This window comes from Oenanthe melanoleuca, chromosome 2 (genome assembly GCF_029582105.1).
Source record: "Oenanthe melanoleuca isolate GR-GAL-2019-014 chromosome 2, OMel1.0, whole genome shotgun sequence".
NCBI classification, from domain to species: Eukaryota; Metazoa; Chordata; class Aves; order Passeriformes; family Muscicapidae; genus Oenanthe; species Oenanthe melanoleuca.
This window is the reverse complement of record NC_079335.1, coordinates 51,216,164-51,241,704: the sequence shown is the minus strand read 5'-3', so window position 1 is coordinate 51,241,704 and position 25,541 is coordinate 51,216,164. Positions and strand designations below refer to the sequence as shown.

Here is a 25,541-nt window from a genome sequence, read left to right as displayed (position 1 = left end):
CTGACCCTGCACAGAACCATCCCCAAGAGTCACACCAAGTGCCTGAGAGCATTGTCCAAACACTTCTTGAACTCTGTCAGGCTTGGTGCTGTGACCACTTCCCTGGGGAGCCTGTTCCAGTGCCCAATCACTCTAAGTGTTAAAAACTTCTTCCTGATATCCAACCTAAACCACCCCAACTCAGCTTCATGCCATTAAAAATATGAATGTCTATATTGCATTTTGTCATTTAGTTTAAGAACTACTCCAAGTCACAATTTCACACATGTATATACTGCTTCATTTACCTATGTGTTTTTATTTATGACTTCAGCAGACATATATTTGCCAGCAATGTTTACCAGAACATGGTTTCTATTTCTATCAAGTCACAAGTAAACTGTGCCTCTATTTTTGTTTTTCTAAAGGGCACACTGCCACTTTAGAGAGACCTATCCTTTTCAGAAATTTTATGAAAATAAAATTCTTGTCCTGCAATTTCATTAGAACAACATTGACAAAACAGATACAAACTATGATTTGTGAGTTTTTTCTGTAGGATTTCAAGCTGTGGTGATTTTGAAGGAATGGGATATGGTCTCTTGTTTATTCACCACTGTTGTACTAAGAATAATTGCACAGAGAAATATTCACTTTGGCTTTTACTTATTCCATCCTCATTATTTATTGTTCTTAGGTGGCAAGTTGCATTTTGGTGTTTAAATATTGAGCATTCTTGAAATTATTTACTGCAATAATGCAAAACCTTGTGGGAAACATCACAGACCCTGACCCTATAACCAGTGGTTGCCTGCCACGTGGCTTGTATCCACACTCAGTGAAATGTGGCACTGACAATAGGTGTTCACTGAAATGCAGACTGGGAACAGACTGATATTCCCCACTCATTCTTTTTGGAACACCACTGCAACTGCAGCATTCTGCAGCATGTGGCTCTTCATCTCAGTAAATTGATTTGTGGGTGTATATATGAATAGTTTCAAGTCACTCAAGCTTGGAGTTTTTAATTTAGATTTTTATTGTTATTTTTATATCACTTGCTATAATTTTACTGTGCAGAAAGAGACTTTATTTTGTGTGTCATAGCAATTAAAACAGTCATGAATTTGGTCTGAGTAAAACAGATAAAAAATATCTAAAGGATTTCCTCGTTGACAGTCACTCACAATCTCCCTTGTAGGGAGGTGTGGCTCCTCCCGTGCTTGTGGGTTATTTCTGAAGTCCCACAAAGATCAGCAGGAGTTAGGACCTCATGCTTAGATTCTCCTGGGTCACTCAGTTGTGTCTGAAGCAGGGCAAAAGATGGTGGCTGCAGTGTCCTGGGGAGCTCCTTCCCCCTGGGCACAAGCAGATGATGAGATCGTGCTTTCTCCTGCCTCCTCCATCTCATCCCACAGGGAAAGCCTGTATGTCCCTTTAGGAGGGAGGAAGCCACATTTTGCAGTCCAAGAGGGGTCTCCCAAGTCCAGTCTGGCCATGAATTGTGTTACCAGTAAAACTTGGTCTCTTCCTGAAGCCTTGTAGGTGACTGCCACACCACTTGCTCTGTTCTGATGTGTGCAAGAATGCATTATTGCTATTCAATCATACCTCTCTCTTGAGCAGTAAAAGGGATGTAACTGCTACATTGGAGTTTTGTAGGTAGATTTATTTGCTTCCAGATCAGGCATTGCAAGCCTGACTGAGAGCTACTCTGAGCCTATACAGAGCTGCACTGCCATAAAAGTTTTCCCTAATGTCAAACCTTACCCAGCTGATCTTCTGCATTGACAATTTCTGTTGCTCACTACAAGATACCTTTTTATGAAAGAGAACCACAGTCTGCTGTCTCTTAAAATACTTTCATCTCTTCACACATTTTAAATGGGCCTTCTTGGAAGGCTTAGCACAAAAAAAAATAATTTGTTTCATTCAGGAAATTTCCAAATTTTCTTTTCCCCTCAGTGCAACAATTAGAACACCCAAAGTGGACTCTCTGTCCCTCTGCAGGGCATTTATTGATGCTAAAAATCATAAGTGAGCACATGAGGCACAAAATTCCCTCTGTGAGGGAGGTTTAGATGTCAAAGTTATGATCCAAAGATCAATTCTAGCAAATTTCACAGCCTTACCCTGAGTTTTGTAAGTAGTTATATGAGATCATCTGTGCACACAAGATCTGTGTAGAATGCAAGGTATGATTGAATTAAACAATTACTTTTCCAGAGACCTGTAAGGATGGATAGATATAATTTTATCTAAATATGTAGTGCTCCATATATCCAAATTTTGTATATTTTCATCTAAGTAATTGTTCCTTCAAATATTTCAGCTTAAATGTGGCAATTAATTACTAGTTTTCACTGCTGAATGTAATGCTGTGATTTTCATTTTTCTCTTGCTCATTACCTTGTTTTCATTTCTTTTGTTTCCCTTGTTTGTTCATGTAGGCCTGTTGCCATCTGAGAAATAAAAACATTGCTTCTGTTCAAGGATATAAGGCCTAGCTTAATCACTGTGTACCTATGCTGTATCAAGGTTTCAGAATCTTTCTGAATCCATGGGCAAAAAATTGAAATTCATTTGCAATCATGTTAATAGAATCCAAGTGATTTCTTTTAAACAAGCCAAGGTTTTCCATTACTTCATCCAACTAATACCATCCCATTGCCTAGTTTAAAGGATTGCTTAAGTGTTTTAAAGAGAAATTCTGTATTTTTTGTCCAGTGGTAGTGTTCATGTAAGTTCATTTACTTACCTGCTGGGCTTTTTTTACTCCCTCAAATAATCATAAGTCCCAAATAAATTTAGACTTAATTGTCATTTTTCTCTAAAAATATAACCTTGTAACTTGATAAACTTCAATCCTTTTACTTACATTTTCTTCTTATAGGGATGCTTTCCTTAGTTCTTGTATAGCTCTTATTCATGCCCAAAGTGTAGACCAACATCAAATAAATGGCCTGAGACCTTTTATCTCTTGCTTCTTCTCTGTTCTCACCTCTCCTGGTTATGAATTTTTAAATGACTGGCTACCTGTTCATAGGTCTTGGGGGAGTTGAGAATAGAATCTTTCAGAAAAGTAAGAAAATATTTTATTTCACTTAGTGGTCAGAAGTGGAAATTATTATTTGTTTGAGACGGATAGTGAAGAGGAAGAAGAAGAGGAAAAAAAAGAAGAGGAAGAGCCCCGAAAAAAATCTGCATTTCAGGTACTTCATGGTAATTTTCTATCTCGTTGACATCTGGGAAAAAATGTATATTTCTCATAATGCAGGCATATGTGTTAAAGCTGCCAGTTCCTCTAAAGTAGTTCTGAAAATTATTGGAAAATTAAATTTCTTGGCAATTTAAAATGTAAGTTTGCCTTATTCTTTAAGCATTGCCAGATTCTTACCGAAATTGTACTGTCTTCATTCACTTCTGAATGAAGCAAATATAACACCTGAAGATAACAAAAATGTTAAAAGCAAAGGTTAAGAACCCAAGCTTTACTTTTTTCTGCGCTGTAATGAAGGCAATTGAGGGAGACTACATCCATTTATTTTCTTTCATTTTCAGGACAGTGTTAATTAATGTATTTGTATATTTAGTGCCAGACTGTGCTAATGCAGGAGTATATTGTAATGTTAAAAAGATATCTGAGTTTTCCTATTTGGTTTCCTCCATGTGGACTGGCTGGTGTTAGACAATACCAGATACTGAATGCAGTGGCTTAAATGAAGAATGTGGATGAGGAACTTAGTGAAATACTCCTACATCAAGGATTGCCTTTGCTTTTATAAAATGAAAGTTTCCCTTGTGGAAGAATTCTTTGGAAATGCTGGAGAAATTTTTCAGGTCTGTAAATTCAAAAGCTTGATCAAAGAAGCAGCTTTTTCCAGCTGAGTATTGCCATCCAGATGCAACCTCACATCACTGCAGAATTGGCACATTGCAGAACATTCAACCCAAGCAAGAGCAAGAAACTGCCTCTGTGCTTTTCTATTCCCTAAGCCAAAATCTTTCAAAGCATCCCAGACAAAATTACTGAATTACAAGAAGAAATGGTTTATTTAACTCATTAATAAAATCTGCCTTTGGTTTATATATTAACACCACATTACATTGCCAGTTGGTTGAATTTGTTAAACTGCCTGCATGGTTATGGCATGAAAAAAAATAAAATCTGACCTTAATAAGGGCAAAACAAATATGGATCAAAATATGATAAGTATGTTTTGTTTTCTAGTATTGCAGTATTTTTTAAAAAATATTTTGCGTTTAACTTACCTTGGACCACAGAAATGGATCATGACTTTCTAGGTCATTTTTCTTTCTGGTTTTTATGCAGGTATAGAGGATAGTTTGCATTATTGTTTCTGCTGATTTTTTAAAAATTGGTGACAACATTTTGTTCAGATGTGCTGGTGCCAAGCACTGAGTTAAAGAGTTCTAAACTTGAGGTTAGAAGCTACCAAGATTTTTTTCATTCATGCTGGGATTAGAGTTTTTTGTTCGTCTCAGTCCTGAAGCTATTTGTTTGAGGATGGAAGATCTGTTCATTATTTCAAAATTTGGTCAGATGTTATGGATAAGTGGCCTATTCTACAGTATGTGCAATATGAAGATGCTGGATGGCTCTATATAAGCTGAGATTTGTATAAAACAGAAAATTGGTTTTCTTCAAGAAAGGTTTGTTCATCCAATGGTCATCACATTTTCTTCACCTTCCATCATCGTGCATAAGGTCTTAGTAAAAACACTAGCCAAGTGAACTTTATTGTAGAGTCTGTTAAAGAATTATTTGAATGTATGATCTTTCTTTCAGTGTAAATTGTGTGCAGTAATCCCTTCAAGGATTAACTTGGAGATTTTAAATATTAGAGAATGAATGCTGTTAAGAGTCATATAATTGAAATTTTAACATGAACAACATAAACAATATTTTTCTCATATTGATATTTATGAATGTAAATTTGTTCTTAGTATTCGAGATACAGAAATTAAAGAGATCCTTTTTATTAATATTTTCTGCTTTTCTACTAACTACTCTTGCTTTGTCCTTCTTTATAGAGAGCAATTGGAAAATTTGCTTCAGCCATTTTAGCCTTGCCAAAGTCTATCATTAAGCTACCCAAAACTATTCTTCAGTATTTAATCAAAGCAGCAAAGGTACTTGACATTTGGCAAATGCTCAGTATGTGACCCACCCCATAGTTCTCGACATAGTGTATGTATACCTCTGTCCTCATCTGCATTTTTTCTCTTATATGAATTAATTAAAAAAATGATGACAGCTGAAGTCTCATTCTTAGTGAATGCAATCCATTTCATAATTTTGGAGAGGTCAAATCACAAGCAAAGTGGTCTAACTTTTTTCTTTTTACTTGCAAATCCAGAGGAAAAATGCAGAACTAATTTCTTATTTTCTTTTGATACTGATTTACAAGATGGTCACATCAAGGTGCATGCATCTTATGGACATCTTATCTCAGAAAGCTGGTGAAAGGTTTGCCAAACACACATTCTGCTCCAAATCCCTTTTTAGCTCTTTACTCTTCTGGCAAAGAAATTTGCATAGGAAAATTCTAAAAATATAAATAAACCAAAAAGAAATTTTGGCATTCTGTCCTATAAGGGGCAATTCCAGCTTCACTGAGATACATGTGTGTTGTCATCATCTGCATGTTTGTGCTGTGAATTAGTTAGATAGCCCAGTTTTGTTGGTGTGCTTTTTCAGCCACTTGCCTGCATCTGTGTGCTTCCCTGCCCTGTCTCTGTTAGCAGCCTGTGTTCCTTAGAAATAGAAGACAATCGAAGATAATTACCACTTTTCAATTACAACCTTTAAATGAGCAAAAGAACACCTTTTGCATTAAAAGATACTTTTGTTTCTTCTATTGACATATATTTTATGTCACATGGGGATAAAAGACCTGAGTTTTGTTCCTTTTTTCTGTATCCTTCCTTCACAGCTGAAGCACAGCTTTTAAAACTTATTTTCCTTTTTTTTTTTTTCCCACTACTATATAATTTATAAATATTTTGGGCCAATTCCATGCTTCATGCAGTCACACAGATCAACAGACTGTTGATCTGAGTGAGTGCTGTGAGCAGGATTTTGTCTCATAAAATACCCTGGATAAATAGGTAAGTATTACTGTCTTTATTTTACAACTGGAAAAAAAGTAGCAGAAGGATTCATAAGCGACTTTTCTGAAACAACAAAGAATGGCATTGTTAAAATCAGGAAGCAATGTGAGGAATTCCTGACTGCTAGCTTTGGGACTGTGTATAGATAACAAGTCTGTAAACATTACACTGGGACCTACAGAGGGGGAAAAATATCTAAGCTGTGAAAAATACAGTTACCTGTACAGGGATATCTCCACAACTTTTGATGTTTTAATTAATGGATTGCAGCACTTTCACTTTCTTTAAAAGTTTTATTTGCTCTGTAAAATGATAAGGCAGAAATATAGAATTGAGAGATTCTGACAAGGTAGCCCACATGGACAAAAAGACATTAATTCCTGAAGTTCAGAGCATGAGTTTTCGTGGGTTATAATGAAACTTGGGTCACCCACAAGTATTTCCACATTTGTTTTTACACTTACAAAAACAGTATATGAAAACTCAGCAGATCTGCAGGGGAGGTGTTTGATTTGGGATTGAACATATTTCCTTGCCCCCACAGGTCTGAATCTGTTTACTCAAACTGTATAGTTCTGCTTGTGGCTTATTCTATGGCTTACTTTTAGATATGAATGAGTTTTTTCCTTTCCAGTTTGTCTATCAAGCCTGGATAACTGACCCTAAAACAGCCCTACGACAGAGGCGGAAAGAGAAGAAAAGTTTTGGGAAAGAGAAGCGAAGGCGAAAAGGATCTGGGGATGGTAGGAAACCTTTTCCATTCTAAAACCCACAATATTAGTTATTCCTGTTGCTCCTGGTCGTGAAAGGCAGATGAGGTTTAGAGGATAAGTGCTCTCATTGCTGGCTAGGAACTGAAAAAACAAGTTAACTTTGGCTGGCAGCCTTTCCCTGTAGCAGCCCATGGCAAGGTCAGCCATGGCCATGTTCTTCTGTTCTGCATAGCACACTGAGAGAGGTAAAGGGGAAGTTGGGATATATATGTATTTTCCATGAAGTTGCAAGAAATGCCCAGAACTTCTGGTGAATAGGAAGATTCAGCACATTGCAGAAGCCACGAGCTATGAGGAAACATGTGGGAGTATTTGCAAGAGTAAATTGTAAAGACATAACTTTATAAAGCAAAGAACCTAGTACTTAACAGCATTTCTTCAGAGTCTAGGAGCTTAAATTCCAGGTGTTTGGTCAGAATCAGGCAGGGAGAGGACATTACCCTTTCACTCCTTCATCTCCTAAAAAGGTTTATCTTTCTGTCCAGGCATTTCTCGAGTTTATCAAAGTTTCGATGGTAAGGTTATGTTGAAAGATGTTGAAGAACTATTTCATGAGGGAGCTCCCAAACAGCTGTAGTTTAAGCAGAGCTGTAAAAAAAAAAAAAATCTGTGAAATAGCCACATATTATTTATTTTGGCCATGTTTCCTACATTGCTGCATAAAGAAGCTTGAGTTGAAAAATGAAGAAGAATATAAAGAAAAATTTTTCACTTTCCATGTTGCAGTCACTGAGGACCCCAAATATCTACAACCCCCTAAATTCAGCAGATAGCAAAAAGAAAATATACAAATGTTGGTTGGGCTTTACTGGCAGTAAAATAATTTATATCTCTAAAAAATCCACCACTTTATGCGGTTCATAGGTGTCTTGAACTTTTTCTCCATTCTTTAGCTAGAAAATGGAAATTTAAAAGCTTTTCTGGTCAGTATAGATGGGGGAAAGAGGGGCCCATACAGGCTTAATCAGCAAGACATTTCGTTGACATCTTCACCTGTCAGAAAGAAGGAGTTGTATAATTTGGCTTCTGATACTGAAACTGTAGCTGCAATTATGCATTAGATAGGAGGGTCACTTTTTTGCCCTTCATTTCTGCCTGTGAATCTACAACACTCTTCTGCTACGGGCCTGAATAAACATGTGGTGGTATCAAAACAATTCTGCTTCTTCATGTCAGCCTGAAGGTGCCACTCAATTCCTTCAGGTTTGGTGGGCCAGAGGCAGGAGAGGATCAGAGCACCCTGCTCAGGCACAGGAGATGAACAAATTCATCTCCTTTTGCAGGAGATGAAGAAATGAGCTCAAGTGTGAGTCAGCAGAAGGTGAGGTTGCTGAGCATGGCTAAGGAGTGACTGAGAAAGTATCTGGGTTTATACCAACAGATGGTCTCACTCAGCAGCCTATCTAGTAGAAAATATCACTGCAAATTACAGGAGAGGGATGTTCATCTATGAACAAACACCTTTACTGGCAGGGTTGTCCCTTCACTTGAGTGCTTTGGAAATGGAGATGTGCTTTCTGTCATGTTGATAGGTGAGGAACCAGTCCCTACTGCTTAGTAAGTCTAGCCTTTTCTAGCTTGGGTGGCATTTACACCAGCACTTCTGTAGGTGTAACACTCACTGGTTTGCTCATTGTTTGCAGGAGGTGGCAATGATGCAGACTGCGAGGACAGTGAAGAGGAACCTGTCAAAAAGAAATCTGATGGACCAGGTATGAAGACAGAGGGTTTCTCTGCTGTTAAAATGCAGTTGTGACCCAAGGCCTGTCACAGAGGCAGCATTGCAATGATCCACTCTGATGCAGTAAGAACTACCTAACTACTGTCAGATTTTCTACTGCAAGATTAACAAGCCTTGAGCACAGGAGCCTCTAGTTCTGGGCTATCAGCTACTATACTCACTCTATTAGCAAATACACCTGCCAGCTCAGAATAGATCACTGCTGTGTATTTTACTTATAGAGAAACTTAAGCTAAGATTCCAGACCTGATTGCACACTGCCCTGTGTTAAAATCTCCATTGAGTGTGTTTTAGCAAGGTTAGTATAAGGCTTTTCTTGGTACTTATCCATTCAGCAGCACACAGTAATCACCTTTAAAAAATTATATGTTCCTGATCTTATACACTCTCATTCAAAATCAGATTTACAACAAAGAAGAAATGACAGCATTTTTCAGGATCTTACCCACATTCAAATGTTTTCTACAAAGAAATGTAATAGAACATGAATTCAAGTTTGGCCTCTGGTTTCTAACTGGAGTAAACAAAGAAAACAGACTCTCCTCTTAAGTAAATCTTCATCATGGCTTACCTGGAGTGAGACTCTATCATCAAAAGCTACTTTTCTTCTCTATATAAAATTGTTTTCCACAGTTCTGGTTAGAATTGTGTCCCTGAGTGACTTGCAGGGTAGAAGAGGCTAAAAGGATGTGGGAGATACCATTTCTATCTCATGAGAGCTGCAGTCTCAAACAAATGAGCTGCATTGCTCTGAGAACTGGGGAGGGAATGGTGGGGTTTTTATTTGTTACTTACTGGCAATGCAGTTATCTGTCTTAAAACACTGAAGTGAATCACACAAATGCATCTCTAAGGATGTACTGTTGGTGCTAAACATGAGTTAGGGGAAAAAGATAGAGGTTTATAATTAATTGATATTGGAAATAAATTTAAAGTGCTTTATATTTCTGTTGAAATACTTTGGCTGTTCCTAGGTAAAATTTGTTAAAGATGCCTAGAAAAATTAGCCAGTAATTGATAGTAAATCATTGGTATCATTAGTAACCTTAGATTGAATCCTATCTCACACTATCTGGCAGTGAGAAGCTTTCTCTGCACAAAGTAAGTATTTGTTTCTCTTTTTGAAGATGATTAGATGTAATCGATCCTCAAAAGATTATTTTCTAAAAATTTTGAAGAATAGTAGAGGTGCTGGAATAGCTACAATGTCATTAAAAATGTATGCTAAGACACCTCCAACCCAGGGAGAATGCACTCATTCTGCAGAGTTTTGCATGCCATCTCGTGGTACAGATAAGAAGTGAGGTTCTTGAGAGCATCATGCATGGCAGATTATTGACAGTTTTCTATCATTTCTTAGGCTGCTCGATCTAAAATTCGTCTTCACGCCCATTCCTCTGGGCTTTGGAACCTAGAAGGGACAACTAGCTCTGGAACTGGCTATTGGAAAGAATTTTTGAGTATTTCATAGATTCATGGAATCACAGAATGGCTTGTGTTGGAAGGGATCTTAAAGATCATGGTTCCAACCCTCCAGCCATGGGCAGACCATATTCTTCTGCTAGACCAGATTGTTCAGAGCCCCATCCAGCCTGGCCTTGAACACTTGCAATACTATATGAGAACTCTAGTGGTGTTTATGTTTGTGAGTGGATAAAAAAACAAGTTGAACGTGCTGCTTTTTGGATGAGAAATACCATTATTAATGCCAAATGAGCTACTGAAATGAGAAATTAATTTGAGACAGATGTGTTGAGCAAAATAAAGCTACTATTGTTGGTATGCACCCATGAGCCTTATTCATGGGAAAGTGTACTGTTTTGCCAAAATGGTGCAAGAATAAAATTTGATATATTATTATTTGTCTTAGTTATGCTTGTTGATCTGAGGTCATTGATGGCACAGTGCAGCCTACTAGATAAACAGAGGCTTTGAAAAGAGTAAATATAGAGAAGTGTGATTCAAAGTGATGTGAGATCAGATTCAAAGACTATTTAAGCAGTTTAGACTTTAAAATCCAGCTTAGCAAGGTTCAAGCACAAAAGGCAAAGTTTGTGCAGAGAGAAGCACTCACAAGTGCTTAGATACTGAAGAGTTCAGCTCAACACACTGATTGAGCACTTGTTCAGATCACAGGACCTGGGGATGTTTAATACTCTCAGGAGATGCCTAAATCCTTGGGTTTAATTTTACAGACCTGTGCATACAGTGTCCCTCTAAAATCAGGAACTGTGTATTTGACTAATGGTTGGACTTACAAGTACTTACAGGATGGAAAAAGGATTCCAGATGATAAGCCTAAGCATACAGGCAGGAAAATGGTCCAGACAGCCAAAAGGCCTCCAGCCACCTTCAAAGATTCCTTAGTATGATAGGGTTTCCCAGCCTGGATTATTATTATTATTAGACAATAAAAGAAAAACTAATCTAACTCCAGGCAAAAGTACAATAAAAGACATTTGTGTTCATTAATTCTCTGTTGCTTTTGCTCTCCCTTAGATAACATCATCAAGAGGATATTTAATATCTTGAAGTTTACTTGGGTCCTTTTCCTGGCAACGCTGGACAGTTTCACAGCTTGGCTTAACTCCATCTCCAGAGAGCACATCGATATCTCCACGGTGCTCAGGATCGAGCGCTGCATGCTCACCAGGGAGATTAAGAAGGTAACACCTTCAGTCTTTTTTCTCTGCTAATGCCATTTCCAGCTCAGTCAAAAATGAAAGGCTGTCTTTTCAGATCATGGCACTGAGGAGGAAAATTATGAAAATGTCACATATATGTGCATTTTAAAAATAAGTCGGGACTTTTTTACTGCTTGCTGGTTTATAAATCCTTAAATAATAAATTATTTGATTTATTACCTGCATAAAAAGCAAATTAAGAGAAAAATAATTCTATGAGAGGTTGATGTAAGATTTTGGCTGAAACACTTCTGTAGTATAGTGTGGTTCTGAAGGGACACAATAGATTCAAGAAGGGAGGAAAAGGCTGGCATTTTAAACAGCTCAAAAACTACCTCAGTCTACATATTTCACTCTTCTTGTAGATCAGCTTGGACTGGAAATGACAGCATACAGGCATACATTTCTTCAGTGAGAATGGACCTATATGGTCCTTCACAAGCTAGCTGTATATTAGCAAAACCTGTTATTAGCAGAGATTAATGTTGTCAGTGTAACTAGAAATGCATTTAGATCTCCCAAATGCAAGTAAACTATACAACTCTTGCTGTTTATGCCAGGTCTGCAGTGGTGCTATAATGTAACTTGTGCCATCATTTCAGAGTCAGGATGTCATAATGGCACCAACATTTATCACTGCAGAAGCAGCATAGCTTGTACACAAACAATCCTAATTAAAAACCTGAGTGTAAAATTTTGTTCTTAAGATTTTTTTAAATTTTTTTTTTGGTCACAAAACATCAGACTTTAAGTATTGTAGTTTTGTGATTCTATAGAGGACCAGAGTTGAAATACTACAAACTATTAAAATTAGTAAAGGAAATACAGACAATATTTTAGACTACTTTTATTGTTTTAGGTGGGAAAAGTCCTTGCATAAGGCTTCATTATAAGTTAGAAAAATTACTGTTCAAGAATAGCAATCTTTCCTCTCAGTGTACCATTTGAAGTCATGCAACCACCAGTGGAATGAGTTGGATGTGCTTCTGCCTAAGAACAAAAAATTCTCAGTTTTATTCTCATGATACACCTTTAAAATTCTGATTACAATATCACAGCCAGAAAGACTTGATCATGTTCCCAGATCTGGTCTGACAGTTAATAAAACCATCTTTTCATGAACTTGCTTGATTGTGAAGTCACAGAGAAAGAGTAAAGGTCTTCAGTGTTTTTTCCATGAATTTCCATCTGTGTCCACAATTCATGAATACATTTTGATTTTGGGACACTAATTAAAATCTAGATTGATTTGTACATGAACTGTTCCTTGGGCTTTTTTTCTTTTTAAAAATTCTGCTACTGGCAACTAATAAATTTTCCTAGAGTCAGTAAAGCCATCTAAAAGAAATCCATCAAAAATTGCTGGAGTGCAGATTGAATCATGGGTGCAGTCCACTCCTCATTCCCATGCTGAAGGATCTGCAGTCCATCCAGCAGAGTTGTGGTGCCTAAATATAGCCTGAAACCAAGTGGGTTGCTCCAGTTTTGCTTGGAAACAAAACACTTTGGGCCATGGGAGGTTACTTCAAAATCTGACTTGCACTCTGAAAAGGTGGGAGTTTGCTATTTACTAGGAAGATGTTTGCACTGTCCTTAACCTATTGCTTGCCAAAGGACAGAAGAAACTGCTTCTCAAAGAACACACTCCCCCTGGCCATGTGTGTCTACCTCTACTCTCCTCCACAGGGAAATGTTCCGACACGGGAGAGCATCCATTTGTACTACCAGAACCACATGATGAAACTTTCTGAGGAGTCAGGACTAGACTCAATTGATAAAAATCCCAGTCAAGCTTCTGGTTTGCAAGCATCTGAAAGAATGGATAGTTTAGATTCAGCAGCATCTCATGACAGCATTTCCAGGTATTGTTTTAATTTTATTCTGTGAAAGACAGAGGGATCATGCAGCAGGTGTAATATTAGATATTGTCTAATTGCTGATGAACTTTCTAATCAATGTTGAATTCTCTTTTTTATTTTTCCATGACACCTTAATAGTGAAAGTTACTATGTTACTATTCCTTTATAGTGATGGACTCGTTGATGGCTTAACTTATTTTCCACTGCATGGCTATCCCACTGCTTTTAGTTTCCCCTAGAATAAGGAGTCAGTGCATTGGAATTCTGGTCTTGTGAAAAGCAATGGAACATAAGAGGTGCTGAGGATGCTTCTGAAATAATGGTTTAGGAATTCAGGCATGTAATTAGGGTAGGGATCAATCACTGTGAATATTTTGCCTTTGTAAAATAAATTGTCGTCTGCTGTCCACAAATCAGAAAAGGTTTTACATTGAAAGAGATTCTGCATTTGAAAGAACAAAACCCCCTCTCATACCCACAGGGCAAGGACCATCTGAAGACCCTGGTTTCCCAACTGCCATGATTACAGTCCAGCAGAGCTACATGTTTGTTAATCAAACACCCAAACCAGTTCAGGAAAACCACCTTCCTCATTCTTTTCTGAAAACGGATGCCATCAAGTCCCTTGCCAGAATTACTGCCTGTTCCTGCTGCTTCATGCACACAGAGGCACACACATTCACTTCCTTCTCTTACAGAGGCACTCTGTTCTCACCACGTCCCTGCAGCTCCTGACTTTTAAGATACTGCAGAATTTGTATAACATGAGGGGGAGAAGGGAGGGCTTTAGAAATCCAGCTAGTTCATAATCCCTGGCCTCCTGCTGTGTACTGTTCTTCTGTGAACTGTGACAGTGTCATATTGTGTTTGATACTCAGAAATTTTTGTGTACAGTAAATGATGCATAGCTTTTATTAGTGACATATGAGTAGATGTCAGCAGACAGAAAATAATGAGGGGTTGTCTTCCTTTCTGATAGTGCTGAAAAGCTAAGGTAAGAAAGTTCCTGTGAGTATTATGCTTCAACAAAATATCCACAAATTACTCTTCAGTGAGCACTGGCCTTTGAGAGGTCCACTCCAGTAAAAACACCAAATCTGAGCAAATCTTTCTCAGTGGCTTGCTGCCCAACTGAGCAACACCTTTGTGTTTTGTCTCAAAGTTTTACAGGAGTCAGATTATGTGAGAAAAATGTAAAGTCAAATTCTGTTGCCAGCTCACTTGGATCCACTTTGATGTCTGCAGGGCAGATTTTAACTCCATAAAGTTCAGTCTCACCTAAAGAATGAATAGTAATATCAGTTCTGCTTTCATTAAACAATTTTTGATCACCCTGTTTACTACAGATAGAAGTTTTAATTACTATACAATCCTGCAACCATTAGCAGGAACTTCAACTGTAAGCAAAAAGAAGCCAATTCCAAAATTAATTATAAAAGAGAAAAACAAATCTTGCAATTTTAATGTATGGATTCTGCCTCTTCAATGAGATGGTTTTCAATGTTGAGCTCAACTTGCATTTTGTTGTTTTGGGGTTTTTTCAGAATAACCACCTATTTTTCACCCTGCTTTAGGCACACTTGCACATTTAAAATCTCTTTTCAAACTCAGAGAAATCAGTAATTCTGTGATGATGCTTTGCAACAGAAAAGTTAAATCTTTCACATGGGTTTCTGTCATCTCAATTTCCTTTGAAGATATCACAGGGTTTATAAACAAAGGAATAACAAAGGCAGAGTTATGACTGACTTCTCTAATTTCAAATTCTCTTTCTGGTAATGAAAAATCAAATATTCTTGCACTGAGTATTATGAATTGTGGACATCTGCTATAATAATAGAGGAAGCTGTAACGAGTCTGTTGATTGAATGATAATGCCATCTGTCTATTGGGGCACTCCTGCATATCTTTTCAAGGGATTACAGAAGTGCCTATGTCACTTTTATAAAAGTGTAATGTTACAAACTTCTTATGAGTTTATTGATTGTTTTTTTTTAATTGCCCAAACAAGAGCAGGTGACAGTTTTTATTTTATAGTAATGGCTTCCAGTAAATGTAGAAGTGACTAATTCAATCTAAAGCATCCCCATGATCATGGATCTCAGGTTGCAATGGAAAACTTTTGGGAAGGGATAGAGGGTTTCTGTTCTGGTTATCCTTTGGATGCACTACTAAAAATAGTGTAGTGACAAAATTCTGTAGTGGACATTAAGTCCCTGAGTAAGGTGAACAAGTCTTTGACAGGAATGCTAAAGCACAGAAGCTATTCCATTGTGAGAAACATAATCCGCAGTGCTCAGGATAGGAATTACTGTAGGTAAACACTGGATAGGCAAAGAGAAGAGCCCTCCTGATCAGCTGCAGGAACTGTTAATTTCTTGTGAAGTTCAGGGCTGACCCTTGCAAATCTAACAAGGGATGTTGACCTTAGTCTGGGTAAAGCTTTGAAAGGACTTATGTAGAGTGCCCTTTGTGTTTTGTTTCTTTCTTTTACTAAGGCTGTCATTTATTCTCAGTCATTTCTCTACACAGTAGAAGTGATGAGGTATTCATGAGGTATTCACATATCCTAAAGGCAAAGCACAAAGTTCATATGGGCCAGGAGAAGGGACTGATGCTGTTCCTTTACCAAGTTCTTTGAGGAGCACCACTAGAATGGATTGGGATCTAGCATGGCAGAGCATTTGCTGCAGTTTGTTTCCATTTGACTGATGACCTGTTTATTAGGTTAAAAACTGTGCATTTCAGTAACATGATTGGGAACTTATTAAAACTAGTTGGCTGCCTTTGTGGGGCTTTGCCTACAATTATGTAACAGCAACTACACGCAGGTCCTAAGGAAGATTTCAGGTTATCTAAGGTTTTGTATCAGTTTGTATTCATTTTTGCCCATCACATATAACAATTTCAGTTCCCCACTCTACCTCTGTGTAGACTTTTATAGGAGCTGAATGAGGGAATCCCTGTCAGGGTGTTTAAGAGTGAAAGAGGAAGGGTGAAAGGAGAACCCCTGTTTGGGCTGGATCAAAGCCCAATTCAGGCCTGTGATTGTTAGGGATTGATTAGGACTTTTTCCTGGAGGCATAGGGAATGTGGTAATACAGATAATAAACAGATAATGCCAGTCAGTTCTTAGCCCATGGACAGAAAAAAAGTCAGAAAAAAATGTAATTTGCCCACTAAGCCAGAAACTCTTTGTGAAGGGTAAATTTGTTTAGCCAAAAGGAAGTCATAAACTTTAAAATTTCCTACTCACTGAGGATAAAATCAAATCTGCTATATATGTATCCCTATTTTAAATAAATATATGATCAACTTTATATAAAACGTTTGAACTTGGGGCTTTTAATGATCATTCAATTTAAATATGTAGCCACTGAATGATTTTAAGAAGCTAATGTTTTCAAGGTCTCCAACACAAATTCAAAAAATCACTTAGGAAGATATGCTTGCATCAAATTTATGTGATAGGCAATGACTTGAGTCAACATCAGCTTTGCTCAGTGTGAATCTCTCCACTTTGTTGGTGTTCTCATTTCCTCCATGTTTGGAAGGATGTTCCTAAAGCACATAAAGAATACACAGACTGTGCTGCAGGTAACAAGTCACACACATCTCCTGATATTTGAGGGTAAAGTGGAGCTGCTCAGTGAGTAATCTGATGATTTATTCTTCATTTAAAACAGCTTTAAACCAAAGGTTGCAGGCACTCATCTGGACAAAAGTTTCTATCTGTTGGGATTAACAGATGCTTTTCCTTTGATTTTTCTGGGAGCGAGATCAGAGCTGGCATGTTTGGGAGGGCAGCTGGCGTATGTTTCTTCCATTGAAAACATATGAATGGGCATGTGAAAATAAACAGCTCCTCTGCTTAAGTCCCTTGGACAGTTCCCTTTGAGCTATGTCTGCGTTTAAAATCCTTCAACACCTTATTATTAGGTGGTGACCTTCAAAAGAATAAACTCAGCCCTTGAGATCTAAAATGACACATGGATGAAATATCATAGCACATAGACAAAAAGGTCATCTGCAAAACTGTCTTGTCTACTTGCTGCCATCTTCCCATATTTTAGCACCAAAACCTCACTGACAGAACAACAGCCTGGCTATATCCCATGTTTGTACATGCAGAGGGAAACCTTCCTCAGGTTTCCTGAGCTCCTGTGCTGCTGAATCACACCTCCAGGGCACCTCCTGGTCCCCTATCACAAACCACACACCATCCAGACAGCCCTTCACGTTTTGTCTGGAGGATCTTGTGTGCCTTTGTGCACACACAGAAATAATGAAGTGGCTTGTAAGGGGTTCTGGCCAAGTGAACTGGCGGGACAGAGGTGCCCCTGCCATTGAGGTAGTTCTTAGGGAAAATATTCCACAATACCTTTGGTATCTTGGTGATTCTTTTCTTCTGTTCAAAGGCCAAGGTATGCTTTTAGCCTTAGTCAAAAAAGCCATTCTGTCAAAAAAGATCATCAGTGTGGGTAGGCCTAAGAATAACTGCTTCTTCTCTCCACATATTTTTGCTCTTTCCTCCCCATTTTCCTAAAGGCAATAGTTACAGACTGTAACTTCATGCCAGCAGATTTTTTCCTCACTTCAAGTTAGCAAGACCAAAGGAATGTGGAAAACACCATTGCCCTTCCTTTCTGACCTCTTTCCTAATTCTGCGTGCCCCTGGACAAACATCATGCTTGCCAAGGAAGCAAATCCCCTGCTGCCACTGCTCAGGTGTAATACAAATGGAGTCAAAAGAAGAAAAGTAGAATGTAAATCCTGTATTTTGGGGTCTTTTCTTCTTTCTTTCTATCTGAGAGACTCAGGCAGGTCACTGCATGTGTTAAAACACCAGGCCACTCAACTCATTTCATAGACATCTGTGTTTGTCAAAGATTTTTACAGGAGAAATAATCTTTTTACCTACCATATGTCATTAATGTATTTGCTTATTTCCTGTTGCTCTGTTAAATGCTTGTATTTAATTATGTACTTTCTTTCTCATAACTCATCCAGTTCTTCTTTTCTCCAGTTACACATGAATGCTCAATGTATTGTGTATGTCTCTGGTGTCCTGTTGTATTTGATAAGTGAAAGGAGATAAGGGTTTATTATATCTGTTCTTTATTTCAAAATGTGCATGTTACCAATTTTGAAATTCTTTTAAGCTGTGATTGAAATAAATTAAATCTTCTGGAAAGAATCATCAGGGCTTCCTAGTAAATATCAAAATAAAAGCCATCCCATGCAGAGCAGGTTATATTTGGCGTGCATTTACTGGCTAAGTAACATATCCGATTTGGCTCTGTGGTTTGGAAAGAGGATTAGCCAATGTCTGACAGCTTTTTTTCTATTTGTGAAATATGAGCTTACTTAGTTTTAAGGGCTCTTTTAGGAAATTGGCTTTTACCTGTGTAAAAAGGCTCGGCACAGTGTTATCAATAATAAAACAGAATTTGTACAGAGGAGGTCCCTTCCCAAAACATCCTTGTGGAATCTGGAAATTTCAGGGGTAAACAAACAAGATAAAACCTGCTCACATATGTAAGTCTGTTCCCCTGGAAAGTGTGTAGAGCACTATATTGGTTCCATATCTGCTTCAATAATGAATAGATGACCTTCTACAGCCCCTCTATGAAATTGGCCATGACTAACCTGTGCATAGAAATGTGTTTCCGTGGTGATTCTAAAACAAATCCTTATCTTCTCTCTGAACCTTTTTTCTCTGTGTCAGTGTTTAGCTGCATGGCGAGCATACTTGTTTACTGAACCATGTGTGTTGTAACACCGTTTGTATTTAACACTGTCTCTATAACTGTTTGCGCTGCTGTAGCTGCTACACTGAAGCAACCATGCTGTTCTCAAGGCAGTCAACCCTTGATGATTTAGATGGACCAGACTCTGTTCCTAAAACAAGTGAGCGCGCTCGACCTAGGCTTCGTAAAATGCAGAGCATGGATATGTCCTCCTCATCAGCTGACAGTGGCAGTATAGTGTCAAGGTGCTTAACTCATGCATGCTTTGTTCACTATATGTTCACACCATGCCATTGTTGTGACTGCAGTGTCCGTGGGTCGGTGTTTGCAGACACGTGGTGTGCAGAGTGGTTTGCATGGTTACAGGAAGCTTCACTCCCTCCTGTGTCGTGGCACGGTTCTGAGAGTCAGAGTCAGGATCATCATCTAGGATTCCTTTTGCTGTTTCACTTCTTGTTCTGTTTTCTGTTTTAGTTTTCATCCTCAGTTCCTGTATTTTTTTAAAGTTGTTCATAACATTATGCTGGGTATATAAAACAGGCTAAAGTCTGTATTTATACAGCTAAAAAAAGACTCATTTTAGGAGTTACTGAGTTGATGCTTGTTCTTTAATTGGAAGCTGGAATTTAAGTTTCTCAGCTAATCAGTTGTCCTAAATATGGACTGAGATGTGTAATTTTAGAAATTGAGGCATCATTGTGCCAGTTTTTCAGTTTTTATCTTTCTTTATATAGGAAAGATTTTGAAATATGTTTTGATTACTTTACCATTGATTTACAGTAAGGTGTTGGAATTAAGAAAGGAAAAGTAGCTATGTAAAAGCAGCAAATAATATTAATATCCAGTGCAAGAGAAAACTTGCTCATTCACTTTTTAGCAGGTAAAACCCAGGAATTTACATGATTGGGAAGTAGTGTTTCAATCATCTAATAATAATCCAATAATTAATAAAAATTAATTTAATAATTATTTAATAGCAAAATTTTAAGCAATTTTGCATTATTGTTTTCCAGTTTTGAAAGTGTTTGACTTACTTTTTTTTTGAGTCAATCAATTTTGAAACTGTGGGATTCTATGATTTTGTATATTTCAACCAGGAACAGTGCTACTGTGAATCATTCAAACACACACCATCATAAGTGTTACATGGTCTAATTAAAACTGTGCTACAAATAATGTGATCTGAAATAGCCACAATAAGTTTGGAAGCAGTATAAAAGGGAAAAAAAAGAAACTTAATTTTTAGTTTTGGAAGAAGGTAGTAGTGCCCCATGGCTTTGCCAGTGTCAGTTTTATCTAAAAGATTATAGTTTATGTGAAAATATGGCCCCATTAGTTTCATAGGAGCTGTGTGAAATCTTGTTTTGTCTCTGTTGAGATACAGGGATATACAGGCAGCAAACAATCAGTTGGTGCCTGTTGTCTAACCTGTGAAGAAGGAGTGGAATGAGACTAAAAAGAGAAAGAGGGATGATCAAGGGGAGAGGTAAAAAAATACTTGAGAGGGAAGGCCACAAATGTGATCAGAGGGATGGACCACCCCTCCTATGGTGACAGGCTGAGCGAGCTGTTCATCTTGGAGAAGGAAAGGTTCCAGGGAAACCACAGAGTGAACTTCCAGTATTTAAAGGACAGCTCCAAGACAGCTGAAGAGGGACTTTTTACAGGGTATGGAGTGATCGGATAAGGGGAAATGGCTTTGCATTAAAAGAGAGCAAGTTTAGATTAGATGTTAGGAAGAAATTCTTCATTCAGTGGGTGGTGTGACACTAGAAGAAGTTACCCAGAGAAGATGTGGATGTTGCATCCCTGGAAATATTCAAGGTCAGGCTGAATGGGGCTCTGAACATGGTCCAGTGGGAGATGCCCCTTCTCATGGCATGGGAGCTGAAACTAGATCTCTAAGGTACTTTCCTACCCAAACCATTCTATAAGTCTATGCAAAGCCAAGAGTAAGAGAGGTGAATCAAGCAAAGAACTGATCAGAGTGTATCAGAGAGCTGAATCCAGAAATAGGTACATACAGAAGTAAAGCAGGCAGGTAAAATAAAAGGCAATACAGTGTTGAAGAATATAGGGCAATCTAAAGGTAAGGAAGATACCTGTTACTGGAACAGTTTTGTAATTTGCTTTGCATTTCTTCATGTAGCAACTTACATATTCTTTTGTTTGAGTCAGGGTTGATATGTGTGCATTCTGTTCATGCTCCAGTTGTATTCAACACGCACAGTGGTTGCTAAAAGCACCATGTTTAGAAGGAATTCCATGGCTGCCTACCCTTCATCATGGAGCATGTCTTAAATAGATGGAATAGCAAGTGTTGACTGATTAGAAATGCTTGAACTACTTTCAGAAAGGTAGTGTAGTTTCTCATGTTGATAATATTAATTTGCCCCTTGCTGGTGTTAAAAGATCACTGTGAGTTCAGTGGGATGTCATTCATGGAACAGATGGACCCAGATGTTCTATCTGTGTAACAGGAAATCAGGATGATCTACCAGATCTTATGAACTTTGAAGGTCTGTGAATGCAATGAGGTTGCTCAGCTCTCTGCATAAAGGTACAATTAACAAACTTTGCTTGATGATGAGTCCTGTAAAACTCGGCTGACTCTTTTCATCCATCTCCAACAGTGAACCCACGCAGGTCACCATGCTCTATTCCCGTCAGGGGACCACAGAAACCATCGAGGAGGTAGAAGGGGAGCATGAGGAAGAAGGAGCCCATTCTGCATCAAGGTTGGAGGAAGAGGAGGTGGAAGATTATAGCCTGGATTCAGAAGGAGCTGCATATACTCCTGACACCGATGTGCCATTGTACTCCACAGTGGACAGCAATGCAGAAGCTCCACCTTCCTACAGCAAAGCTGTCAGCTTTGAACACCTTCCCTTTGGCTCCCCAGATGACTCAGCTGGGAAGAGCCTCATGATGGTGAGCCCGGATGACAGTCGGACGGACAAACTGGACACGATCCTGCCCCCGCTGACACACGAGCTAACAGCTAGTGAGCTGCTCCTGAACAAGTAAGAATCCTCAGCCAGCAAAAATTGTTGATGACAATGTGTAAAATTTTGTCATTACTGTGGGGTTTTTTTCTCAGAACTAGGCTTCAAATTCTGATACAGACCTTGTGCTAAGTTTGGTTTAAGGGAGGAAGCTCATTTCCTATGCAGTTGTTCTAATTAGAGATTTCTAAAGTGACTCAAATTCATCTTGGGAGGAATCTCTGCTTTCTTCCTAGATGCCATATATAATTGTTCTGATTAGCACTGAATTTCTGCACTGCAATTATCTTGGGGTCAAGGGCTTTTCTAAATATTCTTTGTGGAGAGGGGCTTCTCTTTTCCAGGCAGCTGTGATTTCAAATGAGTTTCCTCCAGGGCTATCTGGGAAAATGTTTCTCCTTTAATTATTTTGGATTACTGTTTTTTTTAAGCCAGTAGGAGCTGAGGGTTATGGAGAGACACCACCTTGCTAGATGATTTCATAAGGGAGAGGTTGTTCCCTTCTTTGTTCTTTAGACACTGTGCTCAGTAGCACAGTGTTCATTGAAGTGGGGATGGTGCCACTGCAATCTTCAGTTGCTCTCTGGCCTGACTCAGCTGGAGAGGGCTTTCCCAAATGCAAAGGCAAAATCTTAAACTACAGAACTGCCTTTCAGCCTGCCTGCACCTGGAGAGAGGGGGTATAGATCTGACTTTGGCAGATGCAGTATCTTGTCATCTGGCTTTCCACTGTAATTTTTGCTTTCAGTAAGATCTCTTCTCAGACCAGAAAACTTTATGAAAAACAGAGAGAATTATGAATGTGTATGAAAGTCACTGCCATTTATATTTATTTGAGTCATATAAATAGAAGATTGGACTCATCTAATGCTCATGGGTATTTTTTATGTTCTAATCTTGTGCCCCTGGATGATTCATAACATAGGTCTCATGATGCACCTCTGGTTTTTCTCCAAATTCCTATCTGTATTGATAAATCAGATGTGAATCCACACCAGTATTGGGGGATCTGCATGAGATATGTTGGTTGGACAGCTGTGTTTGTTGAAGTGCTTAGGCCAGGCTGATTCTCTTTCTGGGGATTAAAAATTTCAAAACAAGCAGAACAGTTCTTCTAGTTATGTTGCCTGAAATTCTTGTTTTCTGAGCTTAGAGTCCGGCTATTTGTTTATAATACAAAATCCCCTGCTTTTTTTTTTGTTTTATTTTGTTTTGTTCCACTGGACTGAACAGCAGATTTTAATACTTTTCTAAAGGAAAAAAAGTAGCAATTTCAAAAGCAACTCTTGTGAAGTTCATGTTCAGTTCATTTGTGGTACTCTGCTCCTCACAGGATGTTTCATGATGACGAGCTGGAGGAGTCAGAGAAGTTCTATGTTGGTCAGCCTCGAGTCCTGCTCCTTATTTATGCCCTGTACAATACTCTGGTGGCCCGGTCAGAAATGGTGTGCTATTTTGTGATCATCCTTAACCACATGATCTCTGCCTCCATGATAACCCTGGTGCTTCCCATCCTCATATTCCTGTGGGCCATGCTGTCTGTTCCTCGGCCAAGCAAGCGCTTCTGGATGACAGCCATTGTCTACACCGAGGTATGCTGCTGCTTTTGCAAGCCCCTGTCTAGCATAGAAATCTGAAGTTGTACTCTTTGCGTGGTCCCTTTACTGGTTTTGATCTCTGGGATCTGGGCTGGGCCTTTGGCCCTTCATAGAAATACAAGTATTTGCTAAATTCCTCAGCAGCTTTTGTGGTATGGAAAGATCTTGTTTGTTATTTCCTTCATTCCAATGAGCAGTATCCTTTCTATCTTTCTTACAAGAACAGACCATTTGCAAGCTATTGCTTTGAAATGGTTAATCAAGAGACAGAATTCACTGTTTGTGGTATCTCAAGTACGACTGGGTATCATCTGTTGGTGAATTTTGATTGACTTTATTACTGGAAGTGTTATTCCTCTGTAGTAATGAGTATGTGAGTATGCTTGTTTATGTTCTCAAAAAACTGACAAAGTAGTCATATTTTATCCCTCTTACTGTCATGAGGCTATTATATCTGACATGCTTATAAAACACCCCAAGTGTATTGTGTTTCTGAACAGGTGGCCATTGTCATCAAATACTTCTTCCAGTTTGGCTTCTTTCCTTGGAATAAACATGTGGATTACACAAAAGATAAACCTTACCATCCACCCAATATTATTGGCATTGAGAAGAAAGAGGGTTATGTGCACTATGATCTTGTTCAGCTTCTTGCTTTATTCTTCCACAGATCCATTTTAAAGGTAATCTGGGTTCAGGTAGTTTCTTATTTTACATTTAATTTTTAATTTTTTTAATCACTCGAATGATATAAAGAAGTCATTCATTTGGTTATCAGGAAAAATTTCTTCCATGAAAGGGTTATTGAGCATTTGAAGTGGCTGCCCAGGGAAGTGGTTGAGTCACTATCCCTGGAAGTGTTTAAAGGCATTTAGATGTGGCACTGAGGATGTGGTTTAGTGCTGGACTTGGCAGTGCTGGGTTAACAGTTGAACTGATGATCTTAAAAAACTTGTGCAACCTAAATGTTTCTGTGACATCCTGAAACATTTGTCTTCTCCCTTGTGAACACGTGACTGAGCTGAGCAATGCCTGTGATAAATACTGTGACAGAAATGCAAGCTTGATATGTTCTCTTCTTGTTTATCTACTAGTGCCATGGACTGTGGGATGAAGATGAGAAAGGAGACAGCTCCAGTAATAAAGAGGATACTGATGATGAGCTCTCTCTGGCAGGAGGCAGGAGAGACTCTTCTGCCTCTTTGAAATCTGTCAATCTTGCTGCATCTGTGGAGTCCATCCATGTCCACTTCCCAGAGCAGCAGACTGCCATCAGAAGGAAGAGCTCTAGCAGCATATCCCAGCTTTCTCACAGGTCCAGCTTCTCCTCACACAGATCTAAGAGAGGTAAATGTCTTGGCATTTCTGGAATTGGAAGGACAAAGGTTCATTTCCAATAGGATCATTCTACTGAAACCTTGGGCTAGTTGCTGAGGAGCTCCCAGGGGCTACTGAATCCTGCTGCTTCTCCATGATGAAGTAGGATATGAACCAATGTGTTTTCATGTTTGGACACACTCCAAGCCTTCCCAAAGTTCAGATGGAGAGCCATACTTTGTGATTCATTATGTTTTTTAAATTATATTATCCAAAAACTGGGAAAGGAATGCTCAGCGTGGCCTACTTCCAGAAATTCTGGTCCAACATAATCTCCAGCTACAGGGAATGCAAAGCACATGTATTTTTCATATCTATATTTATAGATATTAATTAAGAAAATATTTTTATTAGTGATCTTGAAACAGGTTATATGTCCCATCTTGTAAAAAGGGCAGGGGTACTCTAGCCTAAATATATATAATACCAATAGAGGTGACTGAGTCAGATCAATCAAATAATTGCTTTTATCACTAGTCTGCTTTTTCGTTTTATAGCTATTAATAAATTTTGATCTGCCAGTGATTAAACCTTTACTGGATGCTCTCAATATTTTATCACAATGTGGGGACAAAAAGCAGAAGAATTCATTTCAAAGCTTCTTTCAAATGTGGGAGTCATACAAGATGGAAGTCACAGA

At 38.4% G+C, this 25,541-nt stretch overlaps 1 protein-coding gene across 1 annotated transcript in view; it reads left to right on the top strand.

Annotated features, from left to right (window-relative positions):
* The window catches only part of PIEZO2 (piezo type mechanosensitive ion channel component 2), a 281,253-nt gene that overhangs the window by 239,091 nt on the left and 16,621 nt on the right, over positions 1 to 25,541 (top strand). The window contains exons 34-42 of the mRNA XM_056483345.1: positions 3,088 to 3,191; positions 6,749 to 6,857; positions 8,531 to 8,599; positions 11,128 to 11,294; positions 12,999 to 13,174; positions 21,555 to 21,944; positions 23,260 to 23,518; positions 24,025 to 24,207; positions 24,619 to 24,871. Of these exons, the coding sequence (XP_056339320.1) occupies positions 3,088 to 3,191; positions 6,749 to 6,857; positions 8,531 to 8,599; positions 11,128 to 11,294; positions 12,999 to 13,174; positions 21,555 to 21,944; positions 23,260 to 23,518; positions 24,025 to 24,207; positions 24,619 to 24,871 (1,710 nt within the window). The remainder of the gene's footprint in view (positions 1 to 3,087; positions 3,192 to 6,748; positions 6,858 to 8,530; positions 8,600 to 11,127; positions 11,295 to 12,998; positions 13,175 to 21,554; positions 21,945 to 23,259; positions 23,519 to 24,024; positions 24,208 to 24,618; positions 24,872 to 25,541) is intronic.